The sequence below is a fragment of the Lytechinus variegatus genome, chromosome 18 (genome assembly GCF_018143015.1).
Source record: "Lytechinus variegatus isolate NC3 chromosome 18, Lvar_3.0, whole genome shotgun sequence".
NCBI classification, from domain to species: Eukaryota; Metazoa; Echinodermata; class Echinoidea; order Temnopleuroida; family Toxopneustidae; genus Lytechinus; species Lytechinus variegatus.
In genome coordinates this window covers 18,205,857-18,219,149 of record NC_054757.1, presented here as the reverse complement: position 1 = coordinate 18,219,149, position 13,293 = coordinate 18,205,857, and the positions used below count along the sequence as shown (strand labels likewise).

Sequence of the window (13,293 nt, the reverse complement as noted above, 5' to 3'; positions counted from 1 at the left end):
GCTATTTCGGATTTGAATTTAAGGCATGAAGATGGCATTTTGAAGGTCAAGTTATGCGTCGCAGATGATGGAGCAACTCTTAGACTATCTATAGCAATTTGTTAGAAGTCTGTAGCATGCAGGATAACTGAGATATGAAAGAATGAAGAATGGTATGCAAATGGACTTGAAATTGACAAAATGGCGCCTGGATGGTCATGCATGAGTGATTTTGGAAAATGGAAGACGAGAGGCACAACTAGGGATGCTGGACAACATGTCTACCAAATTTGGATGAATTTGGATCAGGGATGGAGTCAGGGTAGAGCTAACAAAACCATGTGTTAAACAAATGGGATTTTGGTGGAAGAAGAAGAAGAAGAAGAAGAAGAAGATTACGGAATAGGAATATGGAACAAGAACAATGCATTGTCGCCATTGGGCGTCAATGCAATTACGGAATAGGAATATGGAACAAGAACAATGCATTGTCGCCATTGGGCGTCAATGCAATGAACGAATAAAATTTCGTTTTGATCGGGAATCAACTGGTGATCTATTCTAGATTTCGATTGTTGCAATACTTTTAACATCTTATTCGACATTTCAACAAAGAGAAATCAAGACGGAATACCCCAAAATAAATATCTCAATATTTACGTATTAAACAAAAGTTTCTATTAATAATTTTTAGTAGAAATCAGCAAGTTCTCAGATTTCGATTCAAATAAGATATTATTAGTACGTTGGGCTGTGCTTAGGGGTAACTATGAAAGAGAGAGAGAGTAGGAGTACGTGTGTGTGAGGGTGGGTGGGGTGTGTGTGTAAAGTGAGTGAGAGAGATTGAGTCATTGAAAAACTTAGTTTGATAAAGCTTCAAAATGCAGAGTGGAAAGATATACATGTGGGAATTAATGGATCCGATCTTGAAGTGAAATTTTGTAACACGGTAATCTTTTTAATGAAATATATCATTTTTAGATCAAGGTCAGAAGGTAGAGTTCCTACTCAAGAAGAGAGTATGAGAGTCGTAGAATATCGAAATGAAGAAAAAGCAATAGCTATTAAAAGGAACAAGTTAGACAAGCATTTATTAAAATGGGAGAGAATGTACCGAAATGGCAGGACTGAGGGCGATATCCAGGTGTGATTTGGGAGAAAGTGACTGTGTAGGTGTATGTGAGGGTGTGTGTGTGTATGTGAGGGTGGGTGTATGTGTGATTTGGGGGGGGAGGGAAAATGAAGTTTTCCTTTGGGATGGGTGATTCTTTGGGATGTTTTTTTTTTTGGGGGGGGTTACTCGTCTATTTTTTTTTGGATTTGCTTTGTTTTTGATGAGTGCAAGCCAAGTAATTTCATATAGTTTTAAATCATTGTTGAATATTTGATACATGAAAGGAAAAGTGTTAGGCATATTATATGTATTTTTTAAAGGGGATCCTAGTGTCAGTATATCTATTTGTTTATTGGTTTGTTTTGGATTTGGGTCTCCTTTGTTTGTTCTTTCTTTGTATTCCATGTATAAATCGCCCTCCACAAATGAGCAAGGGAAGACTTTTTGTTTGGGATGGGGGGGGGGGGGAGGAGTGGTGTTTCAACCTTTTTTTTATAACTGATTTCATTGTTTCTCCTTTAAGTTATATATGATTTATGCTTGTATTAAGTTAGTGAAAAAAGTCAAAATATGAAATGTAAAATATTATTTTATGTGTTTTGAAATGTTAAATTGAAATGTTATATTTTTGTTCATGGAATCAGAATAAAACAGTATGAAAAAAAAGTGTGTATATGTGTGTGAGGGAGGATGTGTGTGTGTGTACGTTGAAAGAAAGTGTATTGATATTAATTTGTTCGGATAATATTCCTATATAGTTTTGACATACAAAAGAAGAAAAATAGGAAGCTAGTATGAACTTTAGCGTGCCACTATTTAAATACACATTAAACATCAAGAAATTACGTAAAATGTTGCAGTGCTTTCTCAGAATAAAGGGAAATAGAATGTTTTGGGCTATTTAATTGTTATGAAATACTAAACATATATAACCCGACATATAACCCGACATCTTATAGTGGCGTATCGACATGGGGCACTGCAAGGGTCGTATTTCATATTTTACAAATAGTTCATATTTGTCGCTCCTATTATATGAATATATATGTTCTTAATTCGAACAAAAATAAATAACTGAAAAAAATATATGAAAAGAACGTTCTTCCAAAAAAAAATATATTGATCCGACCTGGTCTTTATTCATAGCCCAATAGGCCTAGCTAGGCTCTATTCTTTTATTTCATGAACATCGATCGAAATGTGTTTTTCTGATGGTTTCAGATAATGCACGCTCGTTGAAATAAATATCTTGCGAATTCGTTTACTTTGAAAAGAAGAATACTGTGACATCTTTGTCCGACCTCACAATAAAACTCCGCTATAAAAGATGCGTTAACAAAAAGTTGGAAGAATAAAGCTGTTAAACCTCCTCCGCTGCTCAGAGAAAAAAGAATCTGCCAGCGCACACCCGCAGGCCTCCACACGACGTCTTTATGGAAATTTGAGAGCCTTTTGAATGGGTACAGAAATAGCAGGGTCAGAGTCCTTTCTTGGTATATAATACTTCCCATTTATATCAGACTGATACCTTACTACCAAAACGTTTATTTTTCCTTCTGTTCGCCATTTGTATAACCACGGGCACGGCTTTCTTCAAGACTGTGTATGTGTAGATATCCACTCTGTACGCATACAGCCTATGCACGCACGGTTACAGTTTCTGGATACACATCTGAGAGGTAAGAACTATGTTGGACCATGGAGCTATTAACAAATAGCTCTATGGTTGGACTTGGAAGTTTCACAAACGCGTATAGCAGAGATGTAAATGCATTTGAGGGTTTCATATTTCGCGGTTGATTTGATGATATTTGGTCGATTAACTGTGAGCAGCTAGCTTAATTCTGCCTTTGGACGTGTTTGGCGGCTTATTTGAAACACAAGATAGAAGAGTGGACTGGTAAGTAAATCCTTAAGTATCATCCTTAAACCTTAACCTCATACTTCATCATAGGGCAGGGATTCGCGGGAAGGGAGGCGGGTATTACTGCCATGACGAGATGGACACCTTGCTCGCGTATGAACTTTCAAAAGGACACTCATCGAATAAGTAATCTTCCTGTATTCTATCTCAGAATAGGCTATACCTTCCTGAATGTAAGTGATCTCATTTTTTTTTTTCGACCTAGATGTAGATAACCCTGAATAGGTATTTGGTCTCGTATACCACTCTTTAATTTGTCTCAAATATTATTTTTTTAAAGTATGCGTGCTATGGGTTGTCGACCTTGTTGAAAGTGTTCCCCTCGACATGCCGAAAATCCTGCTTCTTTAAACCTTTAAACATTAAACCTGATTCCGTGTGTGATGGATTCGACCAATATCTTGAATCTTGATGTTGCCATCACTGTTTATTCTTCTTCCTCTTCCTCCTCCTCTTCTTCTTCTTCATCATCATCTTCTTCTTCTTCATGTTCTTCTTCGTCTTCTTCTTCTTCCTCTTCCAGTCTGGTACAGTCCGCCACTGGCGTATTATCGTACCCTGTGCTTGTCACTGCTGAGTGTACGGTGCAAGTAAACAAATTATACAATTTCTACAAACTTCTAACAACAGTCACAACAATCACAACAGTTCATTAGCCAAACTGAGTTATTGAAACAAATTCCTTTTTCCATCTATGGTTGTTTCCTTAGCATAAAACCAAACGGCAAAACATCACGACGCGATGACGACGCTAGCCTCTTTTCTGGAATACGGCAACGTCGCATCGTTAACGTTCTGCGCCGTCGTTCTGTTGGCGTCGCTAGCCATCTGGAGCATGACTCGACCCCAAGGTTTCCCGCCAGGTCCTATCGGATTACCCTTCTTGGGGAGCGTGTTATGTAAGTATTGATATCATATGTATGCAAGTAATATTAAAACGATGTAGGTTCTCAGGGGCATCCATATTTCTGTTCCCGATTCGAGGGGGGGGGGGGGTAAAGCAAAAATTTCGGCGCTTTCCGCGAAAATTGTGTGCGCAAGCACGCTGTAAAAGTGACGATTTTGAATGTCATGAATGTTAAGTAGTACTTTTATTTGTTTTTAAAGACATCGCATGATATAAAATTATTATTAGGAGGGGGCAAATCTATTTCCCCCTATATATATATATTTTCATTGGGAGGGTGGGCGATCGAGCCCCCGCCCCCCCCCCCCTCCTCCCCTTTCCCGGATCGACGCCTCTGAAGTAAATTGTTGATTTAATAGTCCAATACGGAGCATGCTTTAACATTATTAGCATTTTTTTTCTCTCTTTAAGTTTTAGGATAAAACGCCACCGAACATATCAGATATCAAACATTGTTATATTTGATTCATGATTAATAATATGTCTGCTAATAAAATTGATATGTTTTTTTAGCAGATTATTTTTCAAATTTTATTAGTAATGAAAACCACCCAATCTTAATCAGTGGTGCCTCCAGGATACTTTAAAAGGGCCGGCGAAGAGTAAGATACCACATTTTTCTCAGTTGATGATAAATTTATTTATGTATTCATTCATTCATGTATTCAAGTTTATTTGTGTATATATTCATTTATTCGTTCAATTAGTTATTTATTAATTTATTCATTTACTTATTCGTTTATTCATCAACTTATATTGACTTATTTATTCATTTTAAAAAAATCGACTTTTCCCCATCATTTTGATTAAATCCCTAACTCGGGAATGACAGCGATGACTGCTAGCCCCGAAGAGGTTTTCGAGCGGTGGAGCAAGCGATACGGTGACGTGTTCGGGTTCAAGGCCGGTGAGAGGTTGATCGTGGTCATCAACCACGGGGACGCTATCAGAGAAGCCCTCATCAAACACGGCATCGAATTCGCCGGAAGGCCCGATTTCTTCTCCTGTGAGTAAATAAAATGGTGACGACGACCACGATAACGATCACAGTGACGATGACGATAGAGTGATAACGATGATTTTTATAGGATAAAATATGACCCTCTACTATACTACTACTACTACTTGTGATGATGATGATGATGATGGTGATGATTATAATGATGAGGATATGATGATGATATGATGATGATAATGATATGATAATGGTGACGATGTTGATGATGATGACGACGACGATGACGATGATGATGATAGTGATGTAGCCTTTGAGCAAGTCCTCACGCGCTGCTTTGTCTGCCGAACAGGGATTTAAAATAGACTAACGCTGTGTGGATATCGCAGGACCGAGCCGCTTGCTCATCGTACTATTGTATATGTTTTCGATCGAGTTTGTATCGTGTTCAGAGAATTTAACAGGGTAGTGCCTTGGCTAAAGGCTAATGATGATTATGACAATTGTTATACCAGTACTATATTTTGTTTAACAAATTTTCGGCATTACTCCTATTTATTTAAGATCAGTATGCTCGATCTGTAATGAAAATCATAAGATCAGTATGCTCGATCTGTATGAAAATCATAAGTCAGAAAAAATTGGAACCAGTGGGATTCGAACCTGCCATCTACTGCTTTCCGGGCAGCGACTCAACCACCAGGCTATTCTGGTTCACGGCTAAGCCACGATGAACTGGAATTCAAATACCCTCGATCCTCTTCTTTCTGACTCATTACTATTCAAATGCCGTTCGCCGTGGACAATTTTCATACAGATCGAGCATACTGATCTTATGATTTTCATTACAGATCGAGCATACTGATCTTAAATAAATAGGAGTTATGCCGAAAATTTGTTAAACAAATTATAATTTCCTCCTATAAAAAAGCCTCTTAATTTACAGTACTATATTGACAATCATTATGATTTTCCACAGTACAATTGCATATGTATGAATGCAGAAGAAAGTAATGTAATAAAATCACATTGAAAATAAAATATCAAATTCCTCTCTAATCTAACCTTGTTATATTCGCAATCATACACTCATGGTGCAATGTGTCATCACATGTCATATTCTATTTCCGCGAATATAAATTATCTTGTTTTGATGAAAGTGATCGTATTCTGTCATCTAGAAGAAACACATTTGGTTTGTATTTTCCTAGCGCGCGGTTGCCATGGTAATCTAGGCTCTATCCGGTCTCTCGGTTCATAAAACGTTTTCCATATATTCTGTTTTCTTCCTGTGGGACCGTAGTAAAACTTCGGTTTTAAGAGCTGATGTGCAGTGTGTTTCTAATTCTCTTATTACTCTTCGAACAATCCAGTTAAAGTGTTCACCTATGGGTTTAAAGACATCATCTTCAGCTCCTACTCAGACACGTGGAGGCTCCATCATAAATTTGCCCATTCGGCTCTCAGGTAAGGCCCTATTTAAACTTTTATTTCATTTTCAAAAGTATGTGTTTTCTTATTCATTTATTCATTTGTTTATTTATTTATTTAGTGAACATTATTGTATGATTATTCTTTTTATTTCAATAATATTTTATTAGGGTGCCCGTTCAGCAATAGGGGCGCTATGCATAAAACCGCAACAATAATTTAATGTAAAACAGTCATTTCCTTTTTAAAAATAGAACTTATGACAATGTACAATTAATGAAGATATTAAGTTTCTTTCTACTTACATCCTTTGTTATGATGTATTGGATTATGAAGAGAGGAAAAAGGTTTGCGATGAATTGCAAATATGAAAGAACCGCACTGATTGGTCCATGGTCAGTATTATAAACCTAATGCGCGTGTAAAATTGATCTTGATTGGTCAACATAGCGATTGATCGCCAATCTTTGTGTTACGGAGCCAGAATTGAATAACTTTCAAAACATATGTCTTTTGTGTTTAGGCCCTATATGATTTGTTATTTAAACTGTTGGATTGCATGCAGAATATAACCATTCATTTAACATTTAAAACATTTTTTATTTGAAAAAAAAAACACTCATGGTAATGTACAATTCTGGTTTCTATGTACTTATACCTTTGCCATATTAGGTGTGTTGAATTCTAAATAAAGGCAAAAACACACACACACAAAATTTAAATTATATACATCAAAGTACCACCATATCTAGGCCTGCCAGACCTCATATAACAGTTCGCCAATCAATGTACAACACTCGGTCATCATCACATATCCCTTTTCACATCCCACGGACATTCGAAGCAATATAGGTGATAGGTCATTTTCCGTGCTTGCCCCCAAAACATTTGAATACATTGCCTATAGTATTGCAAGTAGTGTTTCATTTTGTATAGTTTTATTTTAAGTTCTTACCGATTGTATTTGTTTTGTCTCTTTTATCTTAGCACTTTTTAACTTTTGAAAAGCGCTTAATAAGAAGTAATTGTAATCATTATTAATTAAGTTGTTGAAAACACGATGGATCCGCAACTGTTTGAAAGAACTTATATGATTTGATTCCTTTCTGCCAGTTTATCACTCCCAATTATCCCTGAGCCACTTATATCCTCTTCTTTTATAAAATGGTATGAATATTCATTATCAAATTAGTATTACAAATAGTAGTAGTAGTAGTAGTAGTAGTAGTAGTAGTAGTAGTAGTAGTAGTAGTAGTAGTAGTAGTAGTAGTAGTAGCGGCAGCAGTAGAAGAAGAAGAGGAAGACGCATGTGATGAAGAAGATGATGATAATAATACTACTAATAATAACATTAATTAAAATTAAAAAATAATGATAATAGACAACGAAAAGTCAACAGTGATAATAATTATGATGGTTTAGTTATAACAAAACGTGGGCTTCGTCATGATGGTCTCAGACGATCTCAGACATTCTGCTAGTCGAGCAAGTTGCTACAAAGCTTTTATATCAGTGGGATCTATCTCAATGTTTGAAATATTATACTCGACCTTTGTGACTCCTTCAAATTTTTTTCTCAGACATTACGCTTCCGGTAAGCGCCTGGAGGAACTTCTACACGGTTCCATTCTCAAGATGAAAGGTTATCTCGCCAAGATGGATGAAGAGGAACCCCTGGACCCTAAACTCGTCATAACTCTACTCCTTTACAACGTCATGTCGACAATGTGCTTCGGGAAAGAGTAAGAACCATCAGAAATTAGTTTATAATAATCGCGATCTCTTAAAAGGAGGGATGGGCGCCCCCTCCATATAGTTCGGGATCCTAAACCAATACTGACCCCTTGGACTTTCTTCTTAATAGACTTCATGTCGACAATGTGTTTCAGTAAAGAGTAAGGACCATCCGAAATCGTTTTGTGATCAAGAACTCTCGGGGGGGGGGGGGGGGGTTCTATAGTTCGGGATCCTAAAAAGTCATGCCAGTAGAGACTCAACCTTTCTCTTAAACATCATGTTGAAAATGTGCTTAGGGAAAGCGTAACCATAGAGCTATAGCTCCATGGCGTAACCATCCGAAATGGTTTCGTGATCAAGAACTGTCGTAGGTTGGGGGTACCCTCGTTATAGGTTAGTCTGCAGGCACAGACCCTGATTGAAACTATGATCAACAATTCGGTCTTGACGCAAAGACTAGTACATATAAAAATTGTTGTGTCCAGTACGTAAGTCATTGTAGGCTGTGTATTCAGACCCCTTAACTCAAGTGAAGGGTTTGCGAAGCAGATGTTCCATTGTTCGGGATCTTAACTACTACGGATTCCGTAAGATTTCTTCTTTACACATGTCGACAATGAGTGATATTCTGATAAACCTAGGCTTCACTTCAGTCTAAAATAAAATTGACGGAGTGCTGGGCTTCATAACAATTCTTCAATTAATGCATAAATTCATGACATTGCATGTTCCTATATATTTTTTTTCATTCCACGATTCGATTAAGTTTTGACAACTTTTTGAAACAGCTAGGATAAGACGGATTTTCAATTGGTGAATGAGTTGACAACTAGTACGTGACGTCACAAATCTAAAATTCAAAGTTCTAATAACTTTCTTATCTTTGATGGATTTTAAATTCCTCAAACCTTCACCAAATTTTTTTCATCAGTTTTTTTTCTTGCATCTTTACAAGTGCATTTTCTTGACATCCTCTCGTTTTTTTACGCATGTAGTTACGACTTTCTTGACAAGAACCTGATCGCCTGGAAAGAAAACAACGAGAAGTTGAACCAAGAGTTCGGCTTGGGCGTGGCGGCCGATTTCTTCGGCTGGGCGCAGTACCTTCCGACACCGGGGGTGAAGATGGTCCACAGGATGCGAGATGAGCTCCATCGGTTCGTCTGGGAGGAGCTGGAGAGTCACAAGAAAAGTTTTGATCCAGGTACTCCGCTCTAAATCATGGATGTACATCGTATTATGTTTATTTACTGTTGCCGCTCCCCATCCAAGTTTAGTAGGATGGGGGGGGGGGGGTCCGGACACTTACAAATTTTGAAGCCTTCTTTTTTGTCTTTGGATTACCCAAAAAATATTAATTCAATATTTGCAATCTTCTTCAGTTTCGTTCTCTTTAATATTGCCTAAAGTTCTGTACTAAAATTGATCATGAGGCTTTGCATGGTAGCTTTTCCAATTGGCTGTTTAAATTCGATTGTTCGGACACACAACCTGTCCGGACGCGCAAGAATTGGGTATACTGAGTAAATGGGTACCTACCTGCACCTATTGTCTATCGCCTTGTCGTTTTAAAACTGTCCGATTTTGTTTCTTTGTCCTTGAACATGTCATCAACGCATTGTAGGCTTGAGGTGCACCTCTCTTGAAATTATTCTCCACCGATTTGTCTTCATGAAAATCCCCTTGATTTTTTTTCTAAGGAGTGAACAATAACAGAAGCTTTATAATTCTAATCCATAAAGGTAACTCTCATTCGCTTACTTCTACCTTTTTGCGATTTTTCTTTCAGATAATGCTCGAGATTTCTTCGACATGCTCCTTCTCGCCCAGAAGGAGGCTACCAATGCAGAAAACGGAGAATCGGAGAAACTGACCGACACCCATCTTGTCCTGACGGTCAGCAACATGTTTGCCGGTGAGAACTTCTCCATGCCCGGCATGATTTCATTTTCAAATAAACACGTGGCAAGCAAATGTTTATGTTGATAATGACCACAATGAGGATTACAAACACAGATTAGCACATGTGGGACAGTACTTTATGATTTTGCTTGACCAAAGACTCAATGTCTGGCTGAAATGTCTTGCTTATTTTGTCAACGAGTTCGGACTCCGTTCCATGTCTTTACCACAACTCAGTGGCGTTATGATTCATGTTTCTCTAAATAATTTTCTCGACAGCTGGGATCCAAACCACTACTGAGACGCTCTACTGGGCGTTGGCTTTCATGGTCGAACACCGGGACGTCCAGTCCAGAGTTCAAGCCGAAATCGACAACGCCATCGGACGCACACGTCTACCCGTCGTCGACGACCGGGGAAGCCTCCCGTACACAGTGTCAACGCTGTATGAGGTAATGCGGTATAGCTCCATTTTGCCGATAGCGGTGCCGCACGCCACAACATGTGATGTCAACTTTCGTAAGTGGAAATCCCATTCCTTTTAAAAGTTGCTTATGGAGAATGCCAGTGATCTTTTTTTTTTTGAATAAAAAATTGGATCATTTCTTTCTTTGACTTCGTTCAAGAAGTTAAAACGCAATGCCCCACGCTCTGTGCCTCTATGTCACCTCATGGCACTTCAGTTCTCTGCTCGGCCCACTTTCCCGCTTGGTTTGCTCCCTCGTTTGGAATATCTCATAAACACTATATTTATTCACCCTACCAAATGAAAATCGACACCCATTAAATGCATATTGTTATGCATATATATTAGTACCTATTGTTTATTCTTGTTCTCGGTCAAGCTTCAACAACTTCTCTTTCGGGTGAAAAGCTGCCGTAGGACAAATGTTAATGTTTGTATAATATGACTCATACAGTAATTACGTGAATTTTCTTTTTGTTTTCTCATCTAGTTAAGATGCTCAAATTGCCATTTTTTTTCTCCCTCTCTTTCTAAAATTCATAGGTGGATACCGAATCCCCAAGGGAGCCGTTGTGATGTTAAACACTTTTTCAATGCACTTTGATCCTAAGGCTTGGGAGAGTCCAAATGAGTTTAAACCTGGTAAGCAAGCCTCCCCTCCCCCGAAATCGCGTATTCGGACGTTACAAATTTTATATCACAAGATTTCCGAGACTCAAAAAATATAGTTGTAAAAAGTCGAGGAAGAAATCCGTAAAGGAAATGTTGAGGGGTTGAGTCGGCTTCTAGTCTTCTGTGGCGTGAGGAGGCTTGAAATGTGCGGAGTTTGAAAATATTGGCGTTATATTGATACGACCAGTTTTTATATCCGTTAAAGATGGGTCCATTAACGCGACGCTCTATAAAATCAAATGACAAGTATGTGACGTTTTGACCGTTTCATCGCATCACCTGACCCCTGTCGTGTAAGCGACCCCCTTTTATGAATATAGATAAAAGTTCTGATCGACTATTTTCATCATTTTGCAAATAAGGGCTGTTGTATTCATAAAATGTCGGGTTTTATTACGCTTCCCATGATCATACAATGATTCGAAGAAAATCCGAACTGGCCAACTGTCCAGAGGTGGACATCTATCCATACTCGTAACGTCTATTTACTTCTTCTCTTCCGCTTTTCAAAGAACACTTCCTTGAGGACGATGGCGCTCTCCGGAAGCACACACCGAGTTTTCTCCCGTTCGGAGCCGGACGCCGTAGCTGTCTTGGGGAAGTCGCTGCCAAGACAGATCTCATCGTCATCTTCACCTGGCTGCTGCAGAACTACAGCTTTAAGAAGGTTCCCGGTCAGGACTCCAAAAGCTTGCTGCGGATCATTGAGAACAGTGCCGTCGGGAGGAACCTGGAGAACTACGAACTCATCATGGAGAGGAGAAGCTGAAACTGTCAACTTACCATCCTTCCAAAGAAAGGGTTGAGGTAACGGTAAAGGGAAGAGGGTGTACATCCTGGAGAATTGTTGCTCTCAGAAGTACCTTTAGAAGGAACCTGGAGAATAAGCTAGCTTATGTACACATGGATAGAGAAGCATGGAACTGTCAACGGGCCACCCTACCATCCGCCTTGATCAGGTTGAGGTGAGATTGTACATCCTGCGAAGTGTCCTTTACAGGTTCGTGGACATCACTCTAAAAGTCTGCCGCGAATTACTGAGAACGCGGTGCCGTCGGGTGAATCTTGAGAATTACGAACTCATCATGATCTGGAAAATGCGAAACTTTTATCTGACCATCCCCGCCTTCGGACCCTTCTTTCCCAACCCTATATAAGGAAAAGTAGAGGTAGAGTTAGAGGTTAGAGTTTACAACAAATTTTTGAGAGCTGTACCGTTTGTAATGACCGAGACAGTGAAACCGGAAACATGAATCTAAAAGCAAACTCTGTATAGCTCTCTGTGAATCAACCAGAACAGTGCCGTTGACAACTAAGATCTTGGAGTACTAAATATGAATAAAACCAGCAAAAGATTCTGATTGATTGCCCCATTTCCCGATCACCAAAAGAGTTGATGGTAGATATTTAGTAATCGAGGGAATCCGACTCAAAAGGCCCAGTCTTTACCAGAAATGTGCAGAGGACAGGTCCCCCGAAATAGGAGAAGGTTTAAATGATAATGAGGAAAGAATGAGTGAAATTTAGAAATACTGAGAAAGATAGTATGTATCGTAGATAGGAAAAGGTACAGAGATAGAAAGACACAGAGAGAGAGAGAGAAAGAAAGAAAGAAAGAAAGAAAACAAAAGAAAGAAAGAAAGAAATGGAGAGGGGGAGACGGAGGATACTAAATCTACATCGACGAAAACGACAGAGGTTATTACCTTATTTCTAATGGCATACACCATCGGTCGGTTTGGAGTCAGTTTCTTTAGTGGAACTGCAGCATAGAGAGAGAGAGAGAGAGTCATTAAATAGAAATAGTGAGTGGAAGGGGGGGGGGGGTTAAAATGAACATTTAAATATTCGAAATCAGTGACAGATGTTGATATGATCAAGAAATAAATGTCTCTGTTTTACCCCTTGACTGTAATCTCCCAATAGCTGTCTAATAACGATTATATCCTGAAAAACATACACAATAATCATGCTATCAGTGGCTATTGACTCTTTAATCGTCTATATGCGTCAAAAAGCAAATATGCGATATTACTTGTCTGATCGTACTGATGGGAAGAGTGCACGATGTACATGATGTAATTTACGTGTTATATTTTATTTTTAAAAATATGTATAAATTAGAGTGAGTAGAACAGACGCGGTTAAAAGGCTATTCTGTCTATTTTATTTGTGTAATTATTTACTTCATTCAATTTGGTTTCCA

General features: G+C 38.5%; 1 protein-coding gene across 2 annotated transcripts; it reads left to right on the top strand.

Moving 5' to 3' along the window:
• Positions 1–2,455: 2,455 nt before the first annotated feature.
• LOC121432016 (steroid 17-alpha-hydroxylase/17,20 lyase-like) lies at positions 2,456–13,226 on the top strand. Of its 2 annotated transcripts, none has more exons than XM_041629828.1 (10): positions 2,456–2,772; positions 3,728–3,916; positions 4,757–4,930; positions 6,253–6,346; positions 7,891–8,052; positions 9,043–9,251; positions 9,837–9,962; positions 10,229–10,468; positions 10,959–11,057; positions 11,600–13,226. In XM_041629828.1, the coding sequence occupies exons 2-10, from the start codon at positions 3,760–3,762 to the stop codon at positions 11,854–11,856; spliced, it is 1,518 nt and encodes a 505-aa protein (XP_041485762.1). In that variant the 5' UTR covers positions 2,456–2,772; positions 3,728–3,759; the 3' UTR covers positions 11,857–13,226. The 2 variants fall into 2 exon arrangements, with proteins under 2 accessions (XP_041485762.1, XP_041485761.1); XM_041629827.1 differs by lacking the exon at positions 2,456–2,772 and adding an exon at positions 2,781–2,993.
• The last annotated feature ends 67 nt before the right edge of the window (positions 13,227–13,293 follow it).